Source organism: Lygodium microphyllum, chromosome 26 (genome assembly GCF_053477565.2).
Source record: "Lygodium microphyllum isolate KBCC chromosome 26, Lygodium_microphyllum_v1.1.10, whole genome shotgun sequence".
In the NCBI taxonomy this organism is placed as follows: Eukaryota; Viridiplantae; Streptophyta; class Polypodiopsida; order Schizaeales; family Lygodiaceae; genus Lygodium; species Lygodium microphyllum.
Window position 1 is genome coordinate 105,225,677 of NC_141160.1, and position 27,742 is coordinate 105,253,418.

Below are 27,742 nucleotides of genomic sequence, written 5' to 3' on the forward strand. Positions count from 1 at the left end.
CATTGAAATAATTTGATTATTTTGTTGAATTATAGTGTCATTCAATTGTACCACTTGTCCTATGAGCTGTTGTATATGAAGTTGATGTGCAACGATCACATCATGACAATTTTTTATGGTTACTTGGCAAGTTGTAAATACTTTGAACGCCTCATCATTGAGCCGTTTAGTGTAACCGAGCAACCCATTTTCACCCTCGCACACATACTTCACCAAATTTGTGATTTCTGAGAAAGTTGGAGGTCTATTGTTTAAGGGGTCAATTGGATTCCCCCATTAACCCACAAGTCCATATGTTTCAATCCCATTTTCCTGTAACTCTACAAAACCTGAGGGTTGACATTGGTATGCTGGGTTTTTTTGAATAATGGGACGTATTCAATCTCCACCTCAATATGCAGCTCCTTCTTTCATGTATTCATTTTACTATTAATAGAAACAGGGAGCCTACTTGGTTATCACAGGAGGTAGAGTGGAGATGCACAGAGAGGCACACAAAGGTGCCAAGGGAAAGAAGAGTGTAAGTAATTCAATCTGTAATGAAGGTTGCATAAACACAGAGAAGAGGAAAAATAGAGCCATGAGGGAGTATAGATATGGGAAAAAATAGCTCAGAGGGTAGGGATATCCAAGACTTTTTGTATTTTAGACATTTCTATTTTACCTCCAAAAACATTTTCAAAAAACATAAAGTTTGACTAGTTGGTTCGTTTTTTAACAAAAAAAATAGAATATAAAAAATCCCCAAATTATCTTAAAAGGAACTTCCAAATTTTCATTTTTCTTGTTCTCAATTATAAAATCAATTATCTTGTATCTACTAATTATTTTGCATTGAAAACGAAGCACCATACTCCCATAACTACTTTTTTAATATAAAATTTGGTTGAAAAAGACTTCTTGAATGAGGAGAGAAAAGAATCTAAGTATATCTTTGTAGATAATATAAAAAAGGCAAAACAAGATTGAAAAAGTGGAGAGATAATATGATTATTTTACTATTCTTATCTTCTCTTTTCCTTGTTTTAAGGAGGAGAGGGGGGGGGCTAAAAGGTCCATTTGTGAGTTCATTTTTTTCCTAATGTAAACATCATATAAGAACAGCCCTTCCATGGTTTAACGTTTAGATTTTTTAAGATGGAACTACTTTGGTTTTTGTTTCATTGTGTCATTGTCCAAGATTGCATCTGAGCTAGTAAATACTCCATAGAGTTGAATACGATACGGGGCTATGAGGGGAAGCTTCTTCACGGCTACCTTAGACCTAGCCATATTTCCTACATAACAAGAGATTAAAATCTCATTGAATAAGATAAAAAGTGAAAGTCTCTTATATAGTGCTTAAACTTTAAGACTCATTCACATATATACACTCTCTCTTTCTATCTGAAACAATGGATTGCGTTCACACCAAGAGAATACATTCTTTATCTTACTTCGTTCTTTTCGAATCCATTTGTTGTTTTCTTAAAGCCTTTTGGCATAGTTTTCTCTGGCACTTGAGGATTTATAATGCACTCTTTTAGTGACTTGAAGTAATTCAATCATGTCTATAATCGATTCATCAGTAGTTTCATTTGCTCTCTTCTGCGAGAGTTGAGTTTCATCTGCTGCTATGATCCTATACCACCAAGATAGAAAATGGATCATTGGATTGCTACCATTCACCCGTCCAACATGATTGGTTTTTCATTGGTATATACCATGCACTATCCAATATAAATTTTCCATCCCTTGCATGGACCAAACTCTGATGCTTCCTTTTTTGCAAAGTATGGCCCATGCACCTCAAGGATATGCTATAAAGAAACATATTACACATGAGTAAAAATATGATCAATAATTTATACAATTCATATACTTTTAAAATATTGACTTAGTATGCACCATGTAAGATATAATAGAACTTTTGCCCCACACTTCCACCATGCTTTCGTAGAAGCTATGCAGTTTTCAAGTCTCTTGCAAGATACCATTCCACCAAGTATTTACCATACCTTGCCATGTTCCTGACGACGGACGATTTTTGGAATGCTTGTGTATGTAAAGAACAAATATATCAACTAAAATGTTTTCTTAGGAACCTCAAATGCAGCAAGCCACCACAAATGGCACTCTGATTGAACACTAAAGTTCCCTAGGTTATTCGTGTCAAATTGTAAAGCTCTATTTATCAAAGTTACACTAACTCTTTTAAGATTTACTTCTTTGACGACCTCACTTTTATCTAATTTTATGACAAATTGTAGTATGCCATTACATTTCTCAACAGACATATTGTAGTATAAGGTACTTGTCTTTAGCAATCGTCTAATAGATGATCCAAGCTCATCATCTAGGTTTTCATTCTGACCTTTCTTGCTTGCTTTAATATGTCACTTCCATTGGTTGTTATTCACAATTAACTCATTGATTGGCTTCTTCTTTCATTTGCACTTCTATGTTAGCTTGTTGTTGATCTTTCTAAGGTCATCTGATTGTACCTTTATCTCCTCGTATGAGATGCCAATGTCATGGATAGTATCTTATATTGTGATAAGCTGATTATTTTGTTGAATTATAGTCTCGTTCAATTGCCCCACATGCTATATGAGCTATTGTATATAAATTTTATATGTAGCGATGACATCATTTTAATGGTTGCTTGGAAAGTATTATAAGCATTTTAATAGCATGATCATTAAGCCACTTAGTGTAACGGAGTAACCCATTATCACCCCCACATACATGCTTCAAAAAAATTGTAATTCTTGAGAAAGTTGGAGGTCTATTATTGGTTTGGGGATCAATTGGGTAGATTCTCCCATCAACCCATAAGTCTACATGTTTTAGTCCCATCTACCCATAACTCTATAGAACTTGAGGGTTATCAATGGTATACTCAATCCTTTTATACAATGGGGCATATTTGACCTCTACCTCAATATGTAGCTCCTTACTTGTATCCATTGTACTTATTGCTTGTGCTCCAATTACAAAGTATATGAATTTATTACATAGAGATGCTAATAAGAATATGAGCTTTAGTATCTAGAGAGTTAAACTAGAAAGAAGCCAAATGACACAATTATATAGCAATAGGAATAGAGTTATTGAGATTATAGCGATAAACTAGAGAGGAATAGGTATAGGCACTTAGGTAGATACATAAAGAGGTTACTAGAAATAGTTAGTTTGGTGTTTATATGGAGATAGGTTGGAGGGGATGCATAGAGATATTAATAGAAATAAAAATCCTACTTCGTTGTCTCAAGAGATAGAGTAGAGATGCACAGAGAGGCACACAAAGGTATCAAGAGGAAGGAGATAGCTTACTACGGTGAGGGAGGATAGATAGATAGGCATAGATAGATTGCATACAGTGGTTATGGCAAGAGAGGTGTAAGTAGTTCTGTATGTTAATAAAGGTTGCATAATCACAAAGAAGATGTCACAGTGGATCCATGAGAGAGCAAAGAAATGGCGAGAAATGGCTTAATGAATAGGGGTATCCAAGAGTTCTTGTATTTTAGAAATTTTAATTTTACCTCTAAAAACATCTTCAAAAAACTGGAAAACTCACCAAAATGTTTGTTTTTTTACTAGAAGCTAGGATATTAAAAATACCCAAAATATATTAAAATGTACTTTCAAATTTTTATTTTTCTTGTTTGCGATTGAAATATCAATTACTTCGTATCTATTAATCATTTTGCATTGAAAAGCAAGCACTCTACTCTTGCAACACTAACTCTTTCTTAAATATACAATTTGGTTGAAAACAGGTTCTTAGATGAGGAGAAAGAAGAAATCTAAGCAAATTCTTTGTGGATAATATAAAAAAAGCAAAACGAGATTGCAAAAGTGGAGAGACGAGGATTATTTTACTATTGTTCCCTCCTCTTTTCCTTATTTTAAGGAGGAGATGGAAGAAATGGATGTGCTAAAAGGCCCATTTCTGAGTTTCTTTTTGTCCTAATGGAACTTGAATTTACAAGTCCTTGATTGGAAACATGTTGTGAAACTCTATTTAAGGGTGTTAATGTAATTTACAAATGATTGATAGTTTCTCTAGATGAAAAATCATGGGGATTTATCTAGAAACTTTAAAAAAGTAAGTAATACTCATTGCTACAACAACTATCACTTGTATTGTCTTCCTATTAATATGCACTATGTGTCAACTTCCATCCATACACATGATGAGTTGAATGATGCATCCTCCTCGCTACTATCTATAGTGGCATTGCTTTTATCTAAACATTGTGAACTATGCTTTCCCAAATCATGACCTTTATTTCTAGGACATTTGCTTCTCTTGGGTTTGTCATCATCATCATCTTTTTGCAAACTAGGAACTTTCTTGTTTAAGATTGCAATAGTTGACTTTCCAAGATAGCTAGTCTTTTAAAGGAAGAACCCATACACTTGTGTATCAACTTGACTTTTCATCGTTCTTTTTCATCTTATATTCCCTAATGGGTTCATGGCTTATACTTTTGTAAACTTTCTAGCCAACTTGATGCAGTATACGAATTTGCCTTGAAAATAAGAAAATTTTAGAACAACTCAATGTAATACAACAAGTTCTCCTTTGAATTTCATCAATTTTGGGTGAACCTAAATGAGACCTAGATGGATCTTCTCATCTCGAGTAAACTTGCTTAAAATTTTAGGCCTCAATACTATGCATAAAATTTTCATAAAATATTGATAATTTTTTAAGGTAACTTAAAGCACCACATCATGTCACTAACATGTTTGTAATAGTGGACAAAAATAAATTTCGTAAGGAATCTTTAAAGGATCTCAAAAGTTTCTCTTAAGACCAAATATTATACAAAAAATTGGTAATAGTGTTATCACTTCAAAAGCATACAACTTTTTTTTCATAAAGTGAATCAAATTGTTCATAGTAACAATACCAGTATTGTCTCCACAATAAAGCTTTATTAGCATATGCCTTTTTATAAAACTTACTAGTATGGTACATTTTTTATGATAGCACTATAGTACTCATACTAAGTATCTTTCAAATGAAGAGCTAATAGCATTGAATCAGAAATGACGATTGTCCTAGGATGTAAAGACGACAGTAAATTTGTCCACACGACTAAAGTTGCCTTGGAAACCCCAGTTCTGCCAGCCATACCATCCCATGGTCTGGAATTGGGCAGGGCCTTTGAAGGTGCAGACATGGAAGGAGTCACCATTGATGAGAATGTCATACTCAAGGATGGAGGTGGAGGGCACCTTACGATCCCACCACAATTGTCCATTACGGTTGATCATGATGTTTCCAAGTGAGTTGTTATCTTTCAATGCCTTTATCATTGTAGCTTTCCAATTCCAAGTGGTACTACCATCACTAGTTTCCTGCAACAACTGTCTTGTTCGACCTAGATATTATAATAAACAACAATAATAATACTAGTTAGCCTTTGGTCAAACAAGTGGTTACAAAATTAGAGACCACCTCAAAGTTATAATTGTGGTATAGTCCCGATTTTACTTTTCCCTATATAGTTTCTTGATTGAGCACCAAGGCTATTCCAGTGTAGCCAAAAACAATATCACCAATCATGGTAACCACTAAGCAAAAGTGGTCACTCTCTCCTTTGGGGATATGTCCATGTATAGCACGTCACTTTTATGATACTTCCTAAGTCACTCAAGTGGACATACCATCACATGAGGAGCTCAAAACCGAGCAAACAACATAAAGCGGACATACCATCACATGAGGAGCTCAAAACCGAGCAAACAACATTAACAGTAAAAGAGCGCTCTCTCTCTCTCTCTCTCTCTCAAAACAGCTGCCTACCAGGGCGCAAACTCAGGGATGGTGTTGGAATAGTGATCATCATCAGCAGGAAGACGAGGAGCAGACTAATAAGAAAATGACCCATATTGAGCATGATACCGCGCCGTTGCCCAACACCGATCATGATCATTGCAACGTCTCTCAAAATTGAGCTATGAACGAGCTGGGCGGGCCTGTATGATCAGTTGCTACGAAGAAGAGGCAGGTTTAAGAGGGTGCAGTAGTCAAATTTCCATACGCGCATGCATATATTTATAAGGTGCGGGGGAGCTTGTCCATTTTGCAAATGCGTGTGTGAGAGCGATTGCTTGTATCTCACCTACCTCGCTCCTAATTCCTGACCTTTTATCCCACGCCGGGTCAGCTGCCTGCCATTGCTCGTGAGGCATTACATTTGATATATCATCGATCCGCTCGCGCATGCATGGATTGGCTGAGCTGGCGCCATTACATCATCAATCACGAATATATACACGTCGGCGTAACCCCATAATGAAGTCATGAAAGAGTGGAAGTTGCGAGGTCAAATGTTCACATTACATGATCCACAATTACGTGCCTCCAAAGTGTCCCACATACATGATACGGCTGAAAAATGGTTGTTATATTTATTAATAAATATTGCCGACAGGCATAATAATCGCATTTCAAAAGAAAAAACTCCACAACCAAGCCAGCCAACGATCATAAATCATGCTTTTGGGCATTTTAAAACAAAAAGTAATATGTCAATGACATGTAGAATAACCGTGAAATTTTGTTTTTATGTGGTGTGTGTGTCGTATGGCACTCAAATAAAAAACCTTGCGGTGCTTTTAGTATTTTGTCAAAGTAGACCTCAATATAAATGAAGTGTTTACAAAAGAGTAATAATAAGAGGCCAATAGACCGACATTCAAGGATGTACTATTCTAACGTTTTACAAAAATATTCAAACAATTACGTTGCACAATGACTCACATTAAGCTAATATATAATACATAAGAACTTTCAATGTCATTAAAAAAATGCATCTTTTATGCAAATTTCACTAAATTGGGGGCGAGATCAATACAACATATGAAAGTTATGCTAGCAAACTCTACGATGAAAATACACATGAGAATGTTTTATAATATAAAGCCCCACCCCATCACAATGCACCTCACCATAACTATCCGCACGAGTATATTGATATATGTGTTGAAATTTACATCGGTGTAGCATCGACATATATTAATATTTACACCTATGGATATGCCAACATGTGCAAAAATACTAGCAATGTGTATACCAACAAGGGCAAAGCAAAACAATATTTGCACTCGTCAAAACAATCTTTGGCAAGGAACTGGACTTAATGTGGGGCTAGGACTTTGCTGTCCTTATCTACTATCTACTCACACATGAACTTCTATTTCCATGATCAACATCTTTAAAGCTAACTAAAGTGATTAATCTATTTCAACATTGCACACTACACATTTATAGAAGGCATCTTTTTCCCATTAGTTTTGCCAATTTATGTGACCATGTAAGGGGCTTCCATTTTTCGTCAATTGCTTTAACCATTCATGCATTTGATTTGTTTATAACAATGCATTTACAACCACCTCATTTAAGTAAAGCTCAAGTTCATTCTTCCACAACTTTTCTACACCCTTCCAATTTTTTTACTTGCACTATCTAAAATAAAGACCCCTACAAAGGGCTAACCATGCAAGGCTAGTTCAATAATTAGTTGAGTATTGCCTAGTAAAGAATATATGAATAATGATTGGTACTATCTAGATTATGTCATTACCAACAATGAAAGATGAGGGTCAGATGCAAGTGTAATTCGATGTCATGGGGACGACAAAATGATTCTATTGAACACATTAAAGGGGCCCAAGCTAGGACTCCTCTTTGACCAAACTTGTATAGCTCAACAAGTTGATCACAAGCTCATCGCCACATATTTGAGTTCAATTCTTACACTTACAACATATAGTTTAGTAATAAAAACCGTTTTAAAAATGAAGATTTCAACTTATGTCTTCAAGTTCATGATCTAGTGGCTTACCACAAGGCTAACATAATACCACGAGAAAGAGAGAGAGAGAGAGAGAGAGAGAGAGAGAGAGAGAGAGAGAACTAAAAGGGTTTAGACACAATAGCAAAGAGACAAGTATTACATAAACCAAAGTCTAGAAGCCAATACTTAAAGACTTGAAACAAGTGAATTTATTAATCAACTATGCACTTTCCTGAACAAGGGAGGAAACAACCCTCGATTTCATAGATTTTGGATATAATGATGCACACTATCAACCATGCATATTGTATAGTACTTGTAGCTTAACATACTACCTAAAGAACGCAATTCTTTTGCCCAATTCATTGCCAAATTGATTTAACTATTCATGCATTCAATTTTTTAGCAAGACACTCACAAGCACATCAAGCAAGAAACATTTGCATCTCCATTACTCATGGATTCCAGCAAAGCTCGAGCTTATACTTCCACACTTTTCTGTATTCTTTTTTTTTTTTTTTTAAATAAAGACTTGAGAGTTGCCTTAAGGATACATCTAAGGTTTCAACTTATGACTCCATGTGCACACCCACATGCTCAAACCACTTGGACTACAACCTAAATCTTGCAACTTTGAAATAGAACATATTATGTGCAATAAATATAAGAATGACTCGGTGCGTCAAGAGTTTTGCAATGTAATCGTTCAAGATGCATATCACAAATGTGTACAATTGTGTTACAATTGGCTCGAAACAGATTTAATAAACGATCGCTATTACGCTTGGAGTTGAACGGATTCTAATGTGGATTGGTGGGTTGCACTTGCACTCCTCATGGTTCGGGGAAGTAAGTACAGCAGAAAGCTAGAATGTTGAATTCTGCTGAGGTTATGGAAGAAAAAGAGGTTGTGAGCGCACAGAAATGGCTTCTCGCATTGACCACCACAGTAACTTCTGATCTGCCTTCCTAAGACCTTTAAACGCTCCAAAAAATTTACAAGCAATGCTGTATTTTTCGCTCATGGGCAGAGCGCTTCCAGCTTCAAACTCTCCTGTGCTAGAGTATATCGCGCGCTTGCAGCAGGAGTGTCCTCTTGGCTATTGCCAAATCGATGGGTTCTCAAAACGAAACTCGACCCAAGCGCTGCAACAAGCAAGCCAGCCTACTACGCATGAGAAGCATAAGAATCGGTACAGCCTAAGATCGATCATCAGATTACCTTCAATCGTCAGAATTGTGGGAAGCCACCGTTGATACATGTAAAGTAGGCGGGGGCCTTGTCCAACATGTGTATCTGAAACCACGAGTTTGCAGCCCCCATCCTTCGAAGAAACTTTACTGCAAGATATCCGACCGTATAGACAGCAGCTTAGGCCCTCTTTCATTTTTCTAAAAAGTGTTGAAACGCTTAGTATTCAGAATCTTGATGTCAATTCTCGCCAACTTCAAGTACCAATAATTAGCGGTACATAAAGCAAAATCACACAGTATACCAATGACGACATGTTTTCGAAAGCGCCCCTCCCGTTCTCTTTGCATCGAATAGCTCAACGATAAATAGGTACGATATGAAAGCAACGGAGAAGCTAAGTTGATTTAGTCATAAGATCCCTCGTATAAGTAGATCTCCTTGCTTCAAGAAAAGATTCAATGTCCTCTGAGAGTCTTGAGAGTCACTGTAATTGTTGGTTTTTCGAGAGGTGGAGTCCTCTTGTAACCTATATTTGACGATATAATTTTGGGCAAGAGGTGCCTTCGTGTGTGGAAAAGATAGGGTCCTTTTGAACTGTAATTGATTCACCATTAGCTATTTAACAGGCACACTTAATCCCCAAGGCAATGGCCTCGTGGTTAACGCTTGAGTTCACAATTGTAAGGTTGTGGGGTTCAAGTCTCGCTGGGTGCATCACTTCGTTGGACACCTATGTTCACTTCGTATATTCATGTAAGTCCAAGCTCTTGCCCACTCAAAACACTCGGTTGGTCCTCCTTGGCAGGGTCATCAAGAGATGAGCGTCCCAATGCGATTAAGCTCCACAGTTCATTCAGCTTGTGAGCTATCCTATCTGTGCACAGGAAAACTGCATGCGTAGATTTTGCCCGCTCTCTCAACTGATATGTGGAGGGAAGGCAAACCCCCCCCCCCCCCCCCCCTTGTGGGCATTCGGCTGTGTGTGTCTTCTCTCAGGAAAAGAAAAAAGGAGGCACACATAACTCTTTTGCACAGGCTTATGCCGGCTTTTCCTATTCTTGCTCCTTAATCACTGTCATTAAACTCATGTAACTAAATCGAGTGTTAGCAGCACTACAAATACTTGATTTATCATTAGTTATTGAAGAGGTGCACACAATCACTTCTCTTTTGCACAAGCTTACATCCGCTTTTCCCTAATCTTGCTCCTCAATCACTGTCATTAATGTCGTGTATCTAAATCAACAGCTACAAACACTACAGGTTATGGTTCTTTGATTAATTTCATCGAAGTCATCACTTTTATTGATTGCTCAATCTTCTTGTTCACCCAACAGACAAATTCCCAAAACAATAATCTTGGAGATTAGGCCTGGCCACAGCTTTAGCAATACATAGTCTATAACCCTATGTGGCAAATGGTCTGTAACAACATCATGACCAAGAACATTCCCATATCATACAATTGGCCAATTCTCAGTAGTAGCATATCCTTCACACTCATGCAATCTGCATGATAATCCCTGTTGACTGCACTGATGGTAGCATGATAATCCCTATTGACTGCACTGATGGCAGCTATGAAAAGATGTGACAGAGATTCTCCTTGATTTTGGTTTGACAGCTCAGAGTAGCAACTGAATTAATCAATTCCTACTCTGACAGCAGGATCTTCTAAACAAGGCATCTACTTCTACATTCTTTTTACCTGGTGTAAGATTGATGTGCACAGACTGAGTGCATGTGAGTCATACAAGAAAAGTTAGACCATCTCATTTAAAGGCTTTGTTTGTCTATCTATTGATACGCGGATCCATCTTAGGTTTACCTGCTACATCGCTTCTCAGGAAATCTTCTGGAGCCTACACTCATATGAGATTCTGACAATTGTACTTGATCATAAAATCTGTGCCCAACAATGATTTCTAGAATACTCCCATAACCAGCAAGTGTCAACATCCGGAACCATGCGCTCAAGAATTTGCCTCCAATGGAGATTGACCTCAGCATCATTTTCTTGATTCTTACCCTAAAACTCGAGATTCAAAACAAATGTAGCTGAATGCAAAGGTGAGCTATAGGCACTCCACTTCTCAGTACACAAATCGTGTATTTCCTCATATTGGTCAGCATCATGCACTAAATCTTTTAAGTTCTCAATCATCCTATCCATTGCCTTGTACACTTTGCCAATACATGGTTGCATACCATCAACGAGTCTCAACAACTGTATAATAGGCACAACCATTGCATCAATTTTTTTTACATTATCCCGAAATTCATTGCTCTCTGCATTTTCTCTACATGCCATGGCCACGGGAGTGACTGCCAATGAAGAAGTACTAAACTTATCACTGACAAACTATCTCACTGCACCCATACACTCTCTGAGGCATCACAACATCAAAAAGTTGTTAGCAAACCGTGTGTCTGAATACTTTAACAACATCTTTCTTGACCTTTTTGTAAACTCATAGCGAAGGTATTAGTGATTTAAAATAAAAGTAACCATTTGATTTGCATCATGTATCATAAGATGGACCCATGATAACTCACCAATATCCTTCAAAAGGTTATTCAAGTAATGCACCATGCAATAAGAAAATGTGATATGCTTATATAGTCCTCGAATAATGGCACTTACTGCCCTATTTGTGGGCTCACCATCAGCCACAAAACCAACCACCAAATGTGGCCCAATAATCTCAATGGCAGAGATCCACTCTGCTGCAAGCTGATTTGAAGACCTCCCAATCCCTGAAGCATCATGGCATGACATAAAATACATCTCCCCTTCAGAGTAAGCTACAATGCCATGGATAGACCTCTTTCTCGTATCACTCCACCAATCAGCGATAAGTGTGACACCATTTTTCTCCCAATCTCTCTTTATGTTTGCTGCAGCTTGCTCCACAACACACTTTTCCTTATCAAACAAGGTAGTGCGTAAAGTCTCAAAAGAACGGGGCACATAGTTTGACCCATACTCTCCAACCTTCTTCAACATGACTCTAAAGTACTCCGACCTAGGAATAAACACAATAGTTATCATGATGACATGATTTTAGAATAAGTTATAAGTTCTTATAAGTTTATATTATGTAAGTTATAACCAAGTTATAAATTTAAAAATTATATTATTTGAGAAAAAAAATGTAACTCGAGCATATCAATAAAATGATAATACTTTAATTTATTTAAAATTTTTCTTTTATATAATACTTTTTATATAAAAATTTAATTAATATATTTTTAAATCTAAACTCATAAACTTATTTAACTATTTTATTTTTAATTAATATATATTATGACTGCATAAAGAGAAGGAGCCCCTGAATAAATAGGCCCAAAATATGCCGAATATGAAAGCTAGTTGGCCACCATTTAATACTGGCAGATTGGCATATAATGCCACACAAAATTTCACTAAAATAATGCCTAGTTTGCCCAGCCCAACTGGCATGCATGAACTCACACATGAGCTGACAATCCTGCTAATACCCTCTCTCAGATCATGAGTATTCTAATACAATACAATGGTAATGACTCATCACAATCCATACAATATAGAATCACCAAAGTAGAACCATGGGCACCCAAGCAATGGGCGATCAAGCAATCACCAAGATGCCTCGAAGAAAACCTGATGTCCCCTGTAAACGCAAAGATACCTCATGCTCCAGCAACATTGAGGGCATGTGTAAAACTCACAAGTGTAGAGGATATCTACACTCACAAAGCATTGGCCACTCCATTAAACGCCAAAGGGCACTTATAGAGTGTTGTTCCCACTAGATGAGCCTCTTGAAGGACCAACGGCATGTGTTGAAGTTGGTCCTGTACTTATGTAATACCGAGTAAAAATGATTGAATGATGTCCTTCGACTCAAACTTCATCTACTGAAGTTGTCCATAAAGAGCCACAGCACACATGGAGAAAGGTGCCTCGTACAACATTTCAAGCTTCGACCATATTTCTCGTGATATCTTACAGGAGATAACCATCGGTAGAACTTCTTTAGAAATGCACCAAAGCAGTGCATATATGCATGTGCATCTTCCGAATCCCATGTAAACACAACTTCCTCATGGTTGTCCTCATCAAAATCTTCAGGAAGAGAAAAAGGATGTAGGGACCGAGGAATAGCTCCATATACAATGTACCAAATCCGCTTCTGCATTCTGCACAAAACCAGACTTTCATCGTAGCACTCTATGTAAGATAGTCAAGGCCATGTAACTTATCATCTGTAGAAATGCACAAAGAAGCCATCTGGAGAAGAGAAAAAGAGAATATAGAGAAAAGAGGGTATATAGAGAGTGAATACACCCAACAACACCAAAGACTTTACAAAACGAAAGTTCACATGCAATGTAACCAAAAATCTGATCAGAAACGAAGGCTAACTACTGCAAAATGAAGAAAAAACAATCAAAAACCGCCAGAAAGGGCAAAAACGGCATGTACAAACAGTTTCCCAGCCACAGTCAGGTGCAAAAAATGAAAAACACAAGCTAGTTGAGAATTTAATGCAGTAAACTGACGGTTGCACTCTAGAATCCAAGCACAAGCTAAAAATGCAGGTAGCTAGGCTGAAAAATGCAAGCTTGATCAGCAAGGGAAAGAAAGACCTGTAATCAGCAAAAAATTTGCAACAAGAACCTAGATCCTGCAATCTGATACTATGTTAGAAGTGGTGCAACAATGGAAGCATAGATAGGTGCTGAAATAAACTACTGAACACAATATAGAAGAGAGAGAAAACAAAAGAACACTACAAAAGAAGGGAACTCAGAGATCTGCTTGGAAAATAGAATCCATATATCAAACACGAGAATGACGCATACAACAATGAGTCACTGGCTTCAAGGGCACTAGCACTAGCTCCTCTCTCCAATGGAAGACCACCTAAAGAATGATGATGACTACATGAGGAGGAGGAGGAGGCCCTAAATAAATAGGCCCAAAATACGCAAAATATGGTAGCTAATCGGCCAATATTTAATGCTGGCTGACTAGCATAAAATGCCAAACAAAAAAACGCTAAAATAATGCCTAAACAATTATTAGTGTGCCCAGTCCAACTAACATGCATGGGCTAACAATCCTGCTAACAAGTTGATCCCTAGTGGCTACAAATCACATCAACAACCTCTCCTTGCTCTCTATCAGCCTCCTCCTCTCTCACAATGGTTGAAATAGATTTCCGCCAACCCCAAAAACGTTTTTTCCACTTGAATTGGTAAGTTTTGCCAAGTGGTAGCCTTCTGATCCCATTTTTCAGCATTATCTAGCTTATTAAATTAATTTTTATAATTAATTTAATAACTATTCTCATACTCAAAAATTTGATTCCACTAGCCAATAATTAAATTGGCTAGGCCAAATTGTCTTTCAAGTATCCTTGAGCATTTATTGACTGCACCTTAGACTGGCATTAATTAATTAATTAACGCCTAGTCTCTAACGTCACCACTGACATTAGTAGCCAGAAAATTGGTCTAGGCCCAAATCTGACACCGGGTACCACCTAGTACCTATCAGGCATAACTTATTACAACTTTTGCCTTTGGGACCAACTGATATCTTCGGGTCCTGGGTCCCACAATGTGAAACAATTAACTTGCACCTCACAGGTGCAAGTCACATAGCACATTTGATTAACTTTTAAATAAGTGCTAAGCAAAGCAAAAACATTTCACGTCCTCGTGAGAGCCAGTGACTCACTGTTGTATGCAACTATCTCACGTTTGGTATATAGATTCCATTTTCGAAGCCAATCTTTGAGTTGCAATGTTCTAGTGTTTTCACTTCTATCTTGTGTTCAACAGTCTATTTTAACATTCTTCTATGCTTTCATTGCTACATCTACTTATGACACTTTCGTCAACATAGTCCCTCTTCGGAGACATTCTTTAATGATATCAAGATTCAAGAAGCATTTACCTATAGCCTTTCAAGAACTTCTCGAGCATCAATTGGACATCAATGGCAAAATAGGAAGTTTTTCTTGAAGAAGATTCGCTTATTGTGGCACATAGTCTCTATGGATAGTGTTAAGATGGATCTAGCTAAAGTGAAGGCTATTTGTATTTGGCCCAATTTGCAGAACCTAGATAATGTTGCAATTTCCTCGAATCACATTCCTATTACAACCAAGTCATCTACTATTTTGCAAAGACTACTTGCCTCATCATGCTTTGCATAAGACAGGAGCACCTTTCAAATGGGATGAAAAAGAGATGACAGCCTTCAACCAATTGAAGAAAAAGCTTACTTCGCAACTAATTTAGACTTTGCTTGATCATCAAAAAGCTTTTGCGGTATAGTGGGAAGCATGTGGGCAGCACTAGAGAAGTTTTTGTGCAAGACGGTTATATTGTGGTCTATGAGAGTAGAGTTTTGGGGACACTGAAAAGAACTTGTAGGTTTATGAGAAAGACCTATTATGTATCATTCATGCTCCTCCTATGTGGAAGAACTATGTGCTAGAAGCTGATTTTGTTGTTTATATTAATCATCAAAACTTGTGATATTGTCACTTTGACAAAGTTGTCTCAAAAGCATATGAGATAGTCCATGTTCCACTTCCAAATTATTCATGTGGATGAAAAGAATAATGTTACAAATGATCCTTATCCAAGATGCCACAAATTCCAATTTGTGTCCATCACTTATCGTAACAAATTGGATGAGATGAAGACAAAATATGTGCAAGATGAAGACTTTGGAAGGATATATGATCCATGGACTAATGGTTACATCATGTGTACTCTCAAGGATGACTTTCTTACGATGCATAGTCAGCTATGTATAACAAAGCAATTGCAATCAAAATTAGCAATTGGAAAGTCATGCTCCACCATATGCAGGGCATCAAGCCATTGATGCAACACTAAAAGTAGTGGGGTGTTTCTTTTATTGGCTGGCTTTGAGGTGTAATGTTGATGCCTTTGTGCATACATGCAATGTATTAAAGATTAAGTATGACTAACAAAAGGCATCAAATTGCTACATCCATTGTTTATTCCGAATAGACCATGGCAAAGTAGAGCTATGGATTTATTGTTGACCTTCCTAGGATACCTACAAGGAATGGTGGGATTTCGACTATCATAAGTAAATTTAGAAAACATGCTCAATTATTCCAATGAGAAAGAAGATAAAAGCAAACCATATGGCAAAATTGTTTATATATAACAACTTCAAGTATCATGGTATGCCACAATTTGTCATCAATGATATAGATCCAAAATGATGTGTTATTTTGGAGAGGGATTTTGAGAATATGGGTACTTCTTCAAGCTCTCATCTTTGTATTGTCCACAAACAAATGGAGCATTAGACGAAGCAACTTCTATTGCTCTAATTCTACCTAAGTGTTCATCCATTTGTGTTTACTTATAACACCAACGTTAGCTTCACTAGCAAGGCTTCGTCCTACACATATTTTGCCTTCATCCATTGGATGTAACAAATTACAAGTCCCTGTAAGAACAATTTCTTCCAATGCATAAAACATGGCACGATTCTAGGCCATTTTAATGCTCTCCCTAGCAATTGTCAACATCTCTTGCATATTGTGTAGAAAGTTAACTACAGACTGCATTTTCACCCCCCAAAGCTTTGTAGCAACCCATGGTTTTGGCTCATAACCATACATAAGCATAAACTATTAGCAATCTAGTTAGCTCGTGTGAATCTGGGCTATGCTTGACATTACTAGGTATTTTAGGCATTTTATGATGGTCATCTTAGTGATTATTTAGGCATTTATTGCTGGCCAACCAATTGCCATATTTGGCATATTTTGGGCCTATTTATTTAGTGGCTCCTCCTCCGCTCATTCAATCATCATCATTCTTCAAGTGGTCTTCCTGTTGGAGAGAGGAGCAAGTGTCAATACCCACGTAGCCAATGACTCGCTATTTTACGCGTCGTTCTCGTCTTTGATATATGGATTCCATTTCCCGAGCACATCTCTAACTTCTCTTCTTTTGTAGTGTTATTTTGTTCTTTTGTTCTTTTGTTTCCTTTCTCTTCTGTCTTGTGTTCAGCTGTTTATTTCAGCACTTGTCTATGCTTCCATTGCTGCACAACTTCTGACATGGTATTAGATTGCAAGATCTAGGTTTCTGTTGTGATTTCTTTGCTGATTACAAGTCTTTCTTCCCCCTGCTTTTCAAGCCTGGTTTTTCTGACCAGCAACCTGCGTTTTGAGTCTACACCTGAGCCTACAATCATCAGTTTGTTGCATTCAATCCTCAACCAACCTGTATTTTTGGCTTTCTTACCCTAACCGTGGCTGGGCGACTATTTGTACATGCTGTTTTTGCTGTTTTTGACTGTTTTTCCTTCATTTTGCAACAATTGGCCTTCATTTTTTATCAAATTTTTGGTTACACTGCATATAAACTCTCATTTTGTGAAGTCTTTGTTGTTGGTTTGGCTGTATTCTCTCTCTGTATACCCTCTATTTTCTCTTTTTCTCCTCTCCAAATGGCTCCTCCGTGCACTTCTACAAATGATAAGTTACATGGACCTGACTATCTTACATGGAGTGCTATGATGACAGCTTGGTTTGTGCAAAAGCGGATTTGGTACATTATATATGGAGCTATTCCTTGGTCTCAGCATCCTTTTCCTTTTCCCGAAGATTTTGATGAGGACAACCATGAGAAAGCTATGCTTACATGGGATTCGGACGATACCCGCGTGTATTCTGCATTGCTTCAATGTATTTCTAAAGAAGTTCTACTAGCGGTTACCTCTTGTAGGACATTACTAGAAATATAATTGAAGCTTCATATGTATAAGACCCCTTCCCCCATGCATGCTATGAACCTTTATGGATAGCTTCAGCAAATGAAGTTTAAGTCCAATGACAGTCATTTTTGCTCCATGTTACACAGGTACAAGACCGGCTTCAACACATGAAATTTGCCCTTCCAAAGGCACATTTAGTGGACACGATACTCTACAAGCTCCCCCCAGAGTTTGATGGAGTGGCAAATGCTTTGAGAGCGCACACATCCTCTACACCTATGAGCTTTACACATCCTAGATGCTGCTTGAGCATGAGACATCTTTGCGTTTACAAGGGAGACTTGTCAAAAGATGACATACCAGCGAGACAGTAGGGTTTGTAGGGAGAAACACAGAGTGAACTTGGCAAACATGGAGAACAGAAAAGAAGAAACTCTGATGAATGAAATGAAGTTCTGAATCATGGAGTGAATGTGATACAAGGAAACAAAAGTGACGTAGCACAAGGAAGATGATGAAGACAGCCACGAACCACAAACTACAATGTCCTCCTGAAGGGGTATGAGGGTAGTGGAGAGACTAGAGAATAGGTGACGAACTGAATGAATCAACCGTGAGGAATGAATGAGAGTGGCCTATAAATAGGCACAGTCAATCTAGGATGACGCCCCTTTTTAGGGCTACAAACCCTAAACGCAAAACGCAAAAACGCAAATTGCGGGTGAAGGGTTTCTCAACACTCCCTCTCAGGCCCAAAAAGGGAAACAAGAGAAGAAACAGGTGGAGATGCAATATTACATGTTGAAGAATGCTCATGCAGCAGGTACCACTTAGACAGTGTCCCTCGTGGGGAAATTGTTCACTTGCCCAAGTGCCATAGTATAAAGATGATGAAAACATGCAATGCATAGGAGGCATGTCGGACTTTGTGTGGTGTCGAGAACCATAAGGATATGCCTGTACTCGATCTCGAGAGTTGGCTCCATGCTGACCAAGAGGCGAAGAAGATTCACCCCTGTAATCTAAGAATACCACTTGAAAGGAGACCTTTGAAGATAGTTAGAAGACTGGATGAGCTATAGAACCCGAAACTCAACCTCGAGAGAGAAGCCGCTAGCTCCGTGACTCCATGCTGAAAGGAATACGAAGGCCTAGCCACCAAGTCGCTGCTGAAGACCCAAGAGCCACGATCTAGATAGATCCTCTAGATCTTGGGTATGAGTAGAGAAAAGGATTGCCTTGGGCATAATAAATCTGATAGCCGATGCAGAACGATCTCTGTGGCCCAAAAAAGAGAGGTGGCACAAGGAGTGCCTGGCGGAAGATGCATATACTCCGGAGGGGTGGAGAGCAAAGGTCGTTGTTGACAATCGTTGGTCGGATGACCGTTTGTGCCGCAGTAGGAGCACCCAATAGAAGGGCAATCTATCGATGGAGACGCCATGGTATCGGTGTGGCAAACTGGAGAAGGGTGGGTGGGGGAGGGAGAAAAACAATATCTCCCAATGCGCAATGGAAATGATAGAGAAATCAAATGTTGATACCAAACCCACCACCGGTCTTTGTCTTCTCTAATGAGAAGAATCTTTGTGGGCAAACGCAGCCAAGGAAGGCTGGACCTGATGTAGACGACAGTGCAGGAGAGAGAAAGACTAAAAACGTAGGTGAGGAGAGAGAAAGACTAAAAACGCAAGAAAAACCAGCAGTAGCAATCAGCATTCTAAAATCAGCTACAAACAGTGTGTGATAGGCTGGAAACAGGCACTAGACTATTGTAGACAACAATGGCCAGCTTGAACCACAATGTCCTCCGCGTCCGAGGTGTGGGCAACAAGCTAAAATACCTGAAATCTGCAAAAACGAGATTATTTTCTGAATGGAGAGTAATCAACAACAGTCACTCTACTATAAACAGTTGCTACAGGTGGAAGGTTGGAAACAGCAAACGTAGGAAGGAGCAGCCGCCAATTAGGATGTTGATACAGCCGAAGAAAAAGAGAAGTGGATGCCAAACCCGCCACCAGTCTTTGCCCTCACTAGAGTGGAGGATCTTCGTAGCTAGGTGAGGATCTTCGTTGCTAGGTGAGCAGATCCAGCTCTGATAGCATGTCAAAAGATGATGTACCAGTGAGACAGTAAGGTCTGCGAGGAGGAATACGGAGTGAACTCCACAAATATGAAGAAGAGAAGAGAAGAGAGAAGAAACTCTGATAAATGGAATGATGAAGTAGTGAAACATGGAGCAAATGTGATACAACGGAACAAGGGTGCCGTAGCACAAGGAAGATGATGAAGACAACCATGAACCACGAACTGCAATGTCCTCCTAAAGGGGTTAAGGGTAGTGGAGAGGCGGAAGAGAAGAAGTTACGGACTGAATGAATCAGCCGTGGTGAATGAATGAGAGAGTGGCCTATAAATAAGCATAGTCAGTCTAGGATGGTGCCCCTTTTTGGGGCTGCAAATCCTAAACGCAAAAACACAAAAATTGTGGGTGACAGGTAGTGAAGGGTTTCTCCAAAAGACTCTCATCTCATTATGGCGGTTGCAATGAGACCTTAACAGCTTCAAAGAGGAGTGACAGGAAGAAGTCGAAGACCCACTGTTATCACTGTGGTAAGAAGGGTCACTTGCGGAAGGACTGTAAGGAGTTAGCAACTCACGAAAGAAGAAGAAGAAGCAAGATGCAGACCCCTCCGCCACATCGTCCTCTTCCTTGGACTCCGACTCCGATCCTTCGGCCAAGGAGAAGTCTGCGGCGTAGAAGGGATCCACTTCTTCAAACCACGGGAAGGGCTTGATCGCCCCTTCCTTTGCTACTTTCTAGTCCAAAAGATGCAATCGTCCCTCACAACTCTTCGGAATTGTATTGTTTCAGATCACCCATGAACTAAGAGAGGGTGTTAGCAATCTAGTCAATTCATCTGTGAGTCTGGGCTATGCTTGACATTACTAGGTATTTTAGGCATTTTATGGTGGTCATCTTAGTGATTAATTAGGCATTTATTATTTGTTGGCCAACCAACTATCATATTTGGTATATTTTGGGCATATTTATTCAGTGGCTCCTCCCCCTCTCATTCACTCATCAATATTCTTCAAGTGGTCTTCGTATTGGAGAGAGGAGCCAATGCCAGTATCCACACAACCAATGACTCACTGTTGTATATGTCATTCTTGTGTTTAGTATGTGGATTCCATTTCCCGAGCACATCTCCGAGTTTTCTTCTTTTGTAGTGTCATTTTGTTCTTTTGTTTTTTTTTTTCCTTTCTTTTCTATCTTGTGTTCAACGGTTTATTTTAAATACTTGTCTATACTTCCATTGCTACACCACTTCTAGCATAAATGGGCTATAGCTAATAGTTGAATACTTAGCACTATTATAAGCAAACCCAATATAAGGAAGATAATGCTTCCAATCAAATTGCCTACAAGAGACATATACATGAAGCATATCCTCCACGGTTTAATTCGTCTGTTTGGATTGCCCATCGATTTTTGGATATTCCAAGAACATGGACAATCAAGTTTTCAATTTTTAAAAGACCATTTGTCAAAAATGGCCAGTGAACTTAGGATCTCAGTCATTGACTATTTCATTGAGCAAACCATAAAGTCTATAAAGGTGTTCGACAAAGAGACCAACCAACTCATGGCTTTTCACAGTTGTCTTTGTAGGAATAAATCAAGCCATTTTCGTCAACCTAGATTGTGTTATGGGTTTTCACAGTCGTCATTGTGAGAATGAATCGACCCATGGCTTTCACGGTCATCTTTGTAGAAATGAATCGACTATAACCTAGATTGTGTCATGATCTCAATTCATATAGGCAATCCTTCTACAAAATCCATAGAAATGCTACTCCATTTTCTATCAAGGATTTGTTAAGAATACAACATCACCGCCTGTCTATGTTGTTCAACTTTGTTAAGCCAACACTCTAAGCACTCACACACATAAGACTCAACCATACTCTTAACATGCCACCAATAAAAAATAATGGGTAACCAAGGCCAAAGTCTAGTATATGGATTTTCGGAAAAACTTCGTAAAACCTAAAAAAGATTTTACTTACCTTAAGGTCCCCAAAATAGGCCAATCGAGCACTACTTATACATTTTTGACATCAATCCAAATGCCATCAATTGAGATGACATGACCAAGATATAACAGCTCCATGCAAAAAAATTTGCACTTAGATAATTTAGCAACAATTGCTCTCATCTTAAAGACACGTAGGACGATACGTAAGTGTTTAGCATGCTGCTCCAACGATTTACTATAAATAAAGATATTGCCAAAGAAAACGACTATCCACTTTTGAAGATACGTACGAAATAAATCATTCATCATCTATTTGAAAGTTGCGAGAGCGTTGGTCAATCCAAAAGGTAGAACCAAGAATTAATAATATCCATACCGCATTTAAAACACAGTTCTCAAAACATCCTCCGAAGCTGTCTGTATCTAATGGTATCCAGACCTTAGATCAATTTTAATGAAATAACATGCACCACAAAGTTTATCAATAAGATCATCCATATAGACAACAAATATTTATTCTTGATAGTCACCTTATTGAGACCTTTATAACCGACACGGAAATGCATCGTGTCATCCTTCTTTTTTATGAGAAGAACAAGCGTGTCCCATGAGGATTTACTTAGTACAATAAAACCCTTAATCAAATACTTTTGAAGTTGCCTAACTACCTCGTCCTCCTCTTTCTAGCTAAATCTATAAGATTGCCAAGAAACAGGATGGCTACCGGGCGAAATTTCGATCCTGTGGTCTAAGTCTTTGCAAGATGCGAAAATACGTCAAGTAGCTTAGACAGAAAAACATCGATATACTTATGTAATATTGAATCCAAACACTTGCTTAAATAATATTGGATCCAAATACTCACTTATATTTAAACGCATATTAAGATTATTATTAAAAAATTTGAATTACATTAATAATCTGTTGATTGAACTTTTTCAATCAAACAAATATAAATGCTAACTATTGCATCAAAAAAACATTGAGTAAACTCCATTGTTGAAATCATATGTACATCATTTTCTGTGATCCCAAGGATAAATATTCCTCGATCACGTGAAAATGACTATCAAACTCAAAAGAAAATACATGATTTTTATAATCAATATACAAAAAATACTTTTCAAAGAACCATGGCATGCCAAGAATAATATCTATATCATGAAAGCTCATGAGTCAAAAATCTATGATCTAATGATACTATTAGATAATGTGACACCATCCAGTTTCAACAATCCACCGTAAGACCCTCTACACATCAAACACGATAAACTCGATCAACAGTTATCATGTGGAGTTGCGACCTCTACATTAAGCAAGAAAAAATAAAATTATGAGTAGAATCATTCTCTAATAAAACTATAACACCTTAGTCATTTATAAACCCAATGGCCTTTGAAAGATCATGCGAGTCAAACATAGTTTTACTAATGACACTATTGTTGCTATTACTAGCATTAACAAAACATTCTTCCAATTCAAAAAAAAAAACCTAGAGCCTCAAGAGTATTTATTGAAAACTTGAAAGTCGGTTTCACTTTTTTGTTCTAAGAACACCCACAATCACTGCAAAAATGACCCATCTATTTGACATGTGAAATAATAGCCCTTTAAGCAATCCTCACTACAAATGATCTTTCGCCTGCCGTCCTTCTTCTTATGCAACTCCGAGATCAATTGATGAGTTGCTGCCAGGGTAGATGACTTCTTTAACTTAAAGACCAAGACAGCTTGATGGGAACCCCCAATCGACTAGCTACTTCTACTTACAGTCAAAGTATTGTCATAATTTTTTACATACCTCTAGATATTCTCGAGCAAGTGAAGAGAATTGCAAAGCACCTCATTTTGGTAATCCAACAACAATAATCCAAAGAGATATCATGTATAGAGCAACACTTAAGAATCGTCAAAAGCCTTCGTTTTTGCAATAAATCTTTAAATTCTTGCAAGTATGTATCCAAGCTTTTCTTTTTATATCGAGCTCAAATAATTTTTGAAATTTTTTAATCCAATCATCAATCACGAAATGTTTTCAAAAAATGGATTGAAAATAGCCAAGTCACCATCTTAGAACATAGGCCTGCCCTCCAAGCATACGCCTTTCCCTATAACATGATTTGTATCTACCCAATGTATTGAGCATCATCGAACTCATATAAATCAATATACACTATCCATTTAGCCAGTGATAAATTAATGTTCATCTTATCACATTTCTTCTTCACCCCTTTAAAGCAATCAAGTTGGAATTGAAAAGATAATGTTCTCATGGCTGTGAGCACAAATAGAAAATAAGAAGCGTGTAACTCAGCTAACGACTATTGCATCACCTTTGCCGAAGCTTGAAGGACCGCCACAAAGGATGAGTCTCCCTCAAACCTAAAAGAATAAAAAGTTCGAGATTCTGTCCATGCGTGTATTTGAGTTCAAGAGAAGCCAAACGAACGTCCTCCATGTACTGAAGTTCAGTGAAAGTGGACGCATCAAAGAAAGATATATGTGAAAACATGGTATCAACAAGAGGAGAGATTTTCAAAGAGAGAGAGAAAAGTGACAATTTAAAGGTCTTGGAGTGCAAGAGAGAAGAGCAATAGCAGAAACAATATACATTTAATGCAAAACTAGATTCTTCTTTTTTTCTTTTCTTTTGGGGGGGGGGGGGGGGGGGGGGGGGGAAAGAGAGAGAAGGGGGGTTTTGGGGGTTGAGGGGCCACAAGGGGATAGCTTAAAATTTTTGCTTTGTCTTTAAAACAAAGAGTATTTCAAATATTATAAACGATAGAACTATTATAAAGAAGAGAGTTGAGTTTATATATTATACACGAATATACACCAAATTTGGATAATTGAAAACATGGAGAAAAATTATCATTTCTCCTCTCTTTGTATTGCACGTGGAAGATTTAGGTGCTACCATTTGACCATACGGACGTCTCTCAGACATCAATATAATAAATCCATCCTAAGCACCAACTCACTCTCCTCTTTCGCATCCAATTTGATCGTTTATGCCAAGCAAAACACTCCTCACCTATGCACCTACGTCACCCTTGTCAATCTAGATCTTGGTGCAAGATACTCCTGCCCTATCCGCCCATGTCATCCTTGCCAACCAAAACCATACCATGGTCTTTTCGTTCTCTCTCTCTCTCTCTAGTATTTATTTACATGGCACCTAGGCCTATTTATGCAAATGACAACTGTACCCACTCAATGAGAAAAAATTCTCCCCCCTTGTCAACTTCAGTCCATCTCTCTCTCCATGAATTTTTTTTCATCGTTTTCTCTCTCCATTAACAATAATAATAACATAAACATTAAAATTAATTGTAGCATTAATATAAACATTAAATGATAAGTCACCATTAACCTTTATTATTGCACTGATATTAAAATCAATACTAACATTAATATTAAATATTAAATTACTACCAATTAAAATTCTCTAATGCTCATTCAAGCTATAAGGTTTCAGTCTCCAACAATAGTCTACCATAGTCCTAGAGTGGCAGCTCCCTGAACTCCAACCATCAAAACAACCGAAAACTCTTGCGCACAAGCATCACCCCAATACAAAACATGAGCATAGGTACAAAATTAAAAAACATACCTTGCTCTTGTATCCACCACCTGCAACACATGTCCCCTGAGCGCGCATGTCCTGCCAAGTGTCCCATACCACCCTTAATGAGATAAAGGCATACCTATTAGGCGTGAACCATCATGGTTCTGTGAGCATAAGTGGTTTTGTGCACATCATCGGATCTTGCATCCAATTGCAATTTGATGCTCTAATACCAATAAAACATCCCCCTAAGATCCAATCTACACACGAGATAGGACACAAGCCAAGCTCAACATTAGACTCACCTCCCAACTGTAGAGCCAAACGGGCTCACCCCCAAGCCTGGGAGCTAGCACCACTCCAAGCCACAACCACATCCCAAGGGTTGGTGTTCCATACCCCTAGCCCATGCCATCCCAGTGTACGGATGTGTCAACCAATGGGCCAAGCATCCAAGAGTGGTGATCACACAATGAATGTGCACAATAGGGTCTTAAGTCCTACTTATAGGACTCGGCTGCCCTAACCCCAAGGTGCCCTTGGTGCATTCGCACTAAGCCACCTCATGACCACTGTGACCAATGCTACTAGTGCCCATCTAGATGTCCAAGGACATAACAAAGAGAGTCACCAGCATCAGGGGAACAAAGAAAGTCACCAGCATCACCCCTAATGTCATGGCAAGAGCTTACATGGCAGGGACAGCCATGGATGCTGCAGCACTAGACAGGGCAGCAAACACATGAAGATGTTGGACCTGGCCGGTGGGGCAGCAAGCAGGTCAACTACTCTATTGTGTTTCCAAACATTGCCTGTTTTTGAAGAGAGGAAGTTTGTACATATGATTGAAATGTTTCTGATTGTCATGATTATAAAGCATCCATATCTTGCCTTTACTTTAACAGCATAAATAAAGATCACTTACTTTGCATAATCCACAGCATCTCTACAAAGTGCCAGGGTCTTAATTATAGCAATTTCCCTTGACCGCAGATGTCCATACAATTTTCTGCATTTCCTTTCCAATTTGGAAGGACAGACAAATAATTATCACTTTCTCAATATACGAATAAACAATTTGCATTATAATGCTTAGTATCAATTCTGAATGATAAATCGGACGAAGCTTTGATTACTCACCAGTCATCAAAAAACTCGCAGAAATCATCAATGATAACTGCTCTCGGTGGATTCTCATGCAGGTGGAATGCTGCAAAATATTTTTGAATATCCTCATGATCCTCAGCATACCTGCAAAGGAGCACCTAAATATAGATGAAGGCTCCAAGGTAGTGGAGGCAGATGAGGCAAACAAGCTCTTTTTTACTCACTTCATATGAACACGTTCAAATACTTCTGAATCGGCATCAACATCCTGAATAAGATGAAATTATGTTAAAGTAATGTGAACACATTCAAATACTTCCGAATCAGTATCAACATCCTGAATAAGATGAAATGATGTTATAATACAACAAAGCAAGCTTCAGAAAAGATCAAGTGATGAGGTTTCGGGTTGTGCCTGGGACAAAACAGGAGGTTTCCTCTCCGAAACTTGCCGCTTGCATATGAAGACAACTTCTGAGGACTCTTGTCTAGCACAGTTGTAAGCAAACTGATACAGAAGGGAAGTTTTGCCACTTGAAGAAAGGAAAACAGGTAAGCCAATGGCAGAAGGCATTTCAAAAAATTAAACGTTTGGAGAGAGCGGAGAAACACCTGCGAGGAGGGCCTGAGAGCAAAGCACAAAGTTGCGAAGGTAAGTTAGCATCTGCAATACCAGCTCGAACTTGCTGATGGGAGAAGAAACTGTACAGCATCTCCACTGAATGCAGATATATTCGCATAAAGAAGAGCTAGCGGGCGCGCACAAGATGACAATCCATGCACATACAGCACAACTGCACCTTCTCCATGGGATGCCAAAAAAAAAAGTTTTCCCCGTCTTTTTGCCTTGAATATATATATATATATACACACACACTACCTCGCGTGGTTGGCTCGGCTCGCTTCGCATTTTCTCCCAACCTCCCTCTTTTTTCCTCTTTGCCTCTCCATCACACTCTTTTTCCTCCCCTCTCTCTCTCTAAACACCTTCCTTGGTAACTATACCCGACTTGAACTTACTTCTTGCAACTCTCTCTCTCTCTCTCTCTCTCTAAACACCTTGGTAACTATACCGCAAATTTTGAACTTACTTCTTACAACACTTAAACAACATAATACTTTCTCTCTCATTCTTTCTCACAACAAAATAATACATGTTTACAATTAAAAAGTAAAAATATTGAAGAACCAGCATGCAAGCGTTATAAAGCAAGAATATGTAGTCTACACATCCCCCTTACTTCTCTCTACATCTCTCTT

The 27,742-nt window shown here is 38.3% G+C and overlaps 2 protein-coding genes across 13 annotated transcripts; both read right to left on the reverse strand.

The window, feature by feature from the left end:
- Positions 1-4,855: 4,855 nt before the first annotated feature.
- Positions 4,856-6,038, reverse strand: LOC148013636 (uncharacterized). The gene is made up of 2 exons (XM_087668183.1): positions 5,804-6,038; positions 4,856-5,378 (listed from the first exon to the last, which is right to left on the reverse strand). The coding sequence occupies exons 1-2, from the start codon at positions 5,931-5,933 to the stop codon at positions 5,056-5,058; spliced, it is 453 nt and encodes a 150-aa protein (XP_087524309.1). The 5' UTR covers positions 5,934-6,038; the 3' UTR covers positions 4,856-5,055.
- Positions 6,039-8,369: 2,331 nt separating this feature from the next.
- LOC148013637 (uncharacterized) lies at positions 8,370-27,440 on the reverse strand. Of its 12 annotated transcripts, none has more exons than XM_087668640.1 (8): positions 27,095-27,440; positions 26,898-27,015; positions 26,707-26,750; positions 26,516-26,626; positions 26,301-26,393; positions 25,421-25,471; positions 9,022-9,191; positions 8,370-8,945 (listed from the first exon to the last, which is right to left on the reverse strand). In XM_087668640.1, the coding sequence occupies exons 1-8, from the start codon at positions 27,220-27,222 to the stop codon at positions 8,821-8,823; spliced, it is 840 nt and encodes a 279-aa protein (XP_087524766.1). In that variant the 5' UTR covers positions 27,223-27,440; the 3' UTR covers positions 8,370-8,820. The 12 variants fall into 12 exon arrangements, with proteins under 12 accessions (XP_087524766.1, XP_087524769.1, XP_087524768.1 ...); XM_087668642.1 differs by having other exon boundaries at positions 8,372-8,945; positions 9,022-9,140; positions 27,095-27,438; XM_087668647.1 differs by lacking the exons at positions 8,370-8,945; positions 9,022-9,191 and adding exons at positions 23,044-23,058; positions 24,141-24,268.
- Between the last annotated feature and the right edge of the window lie 302 nt (positions 27,441-27,742).

Bases quoted from the DNA above. Each gene is read 5' to 3' on its own strand.
- LOC148013636 (XM_087668183.1), bottom strand. From the start codon at position 5,933: ATGATCATGATCGGTGTTGGGCAACGGCGCGGTATCATGCTCAATATG. The intron at 5,379-5,803 runs GTAGGCAGCTGT...TATAATATCTAG, and splicing joins ATCCCTGAGTTTGCGCCCTG to GTCGAACAAGACAGTTGTTG.
- LOC148013637 (XM_087668638.1), bottom strand. From the start codon at position 27,222: ATGCGAATATATCTGCATTCAGTGGAGATGCTGTACAGTTTCTTCTCC. The intron at 26,751-26,897 runs GCACAACCCGAA...CATCTTATTCAG, and splicing joins AACCTCCTGTTTTGTCCCAG to GATGTTGATGCCGATTCAGA. The intron at 26,627-26,706 runs GTGAGTAAAAAA...GCTCCTTTGCAG, and splicing joins TTTGAACGTGTTCATATGAA to GTATGCTGAGGATCATGAGG.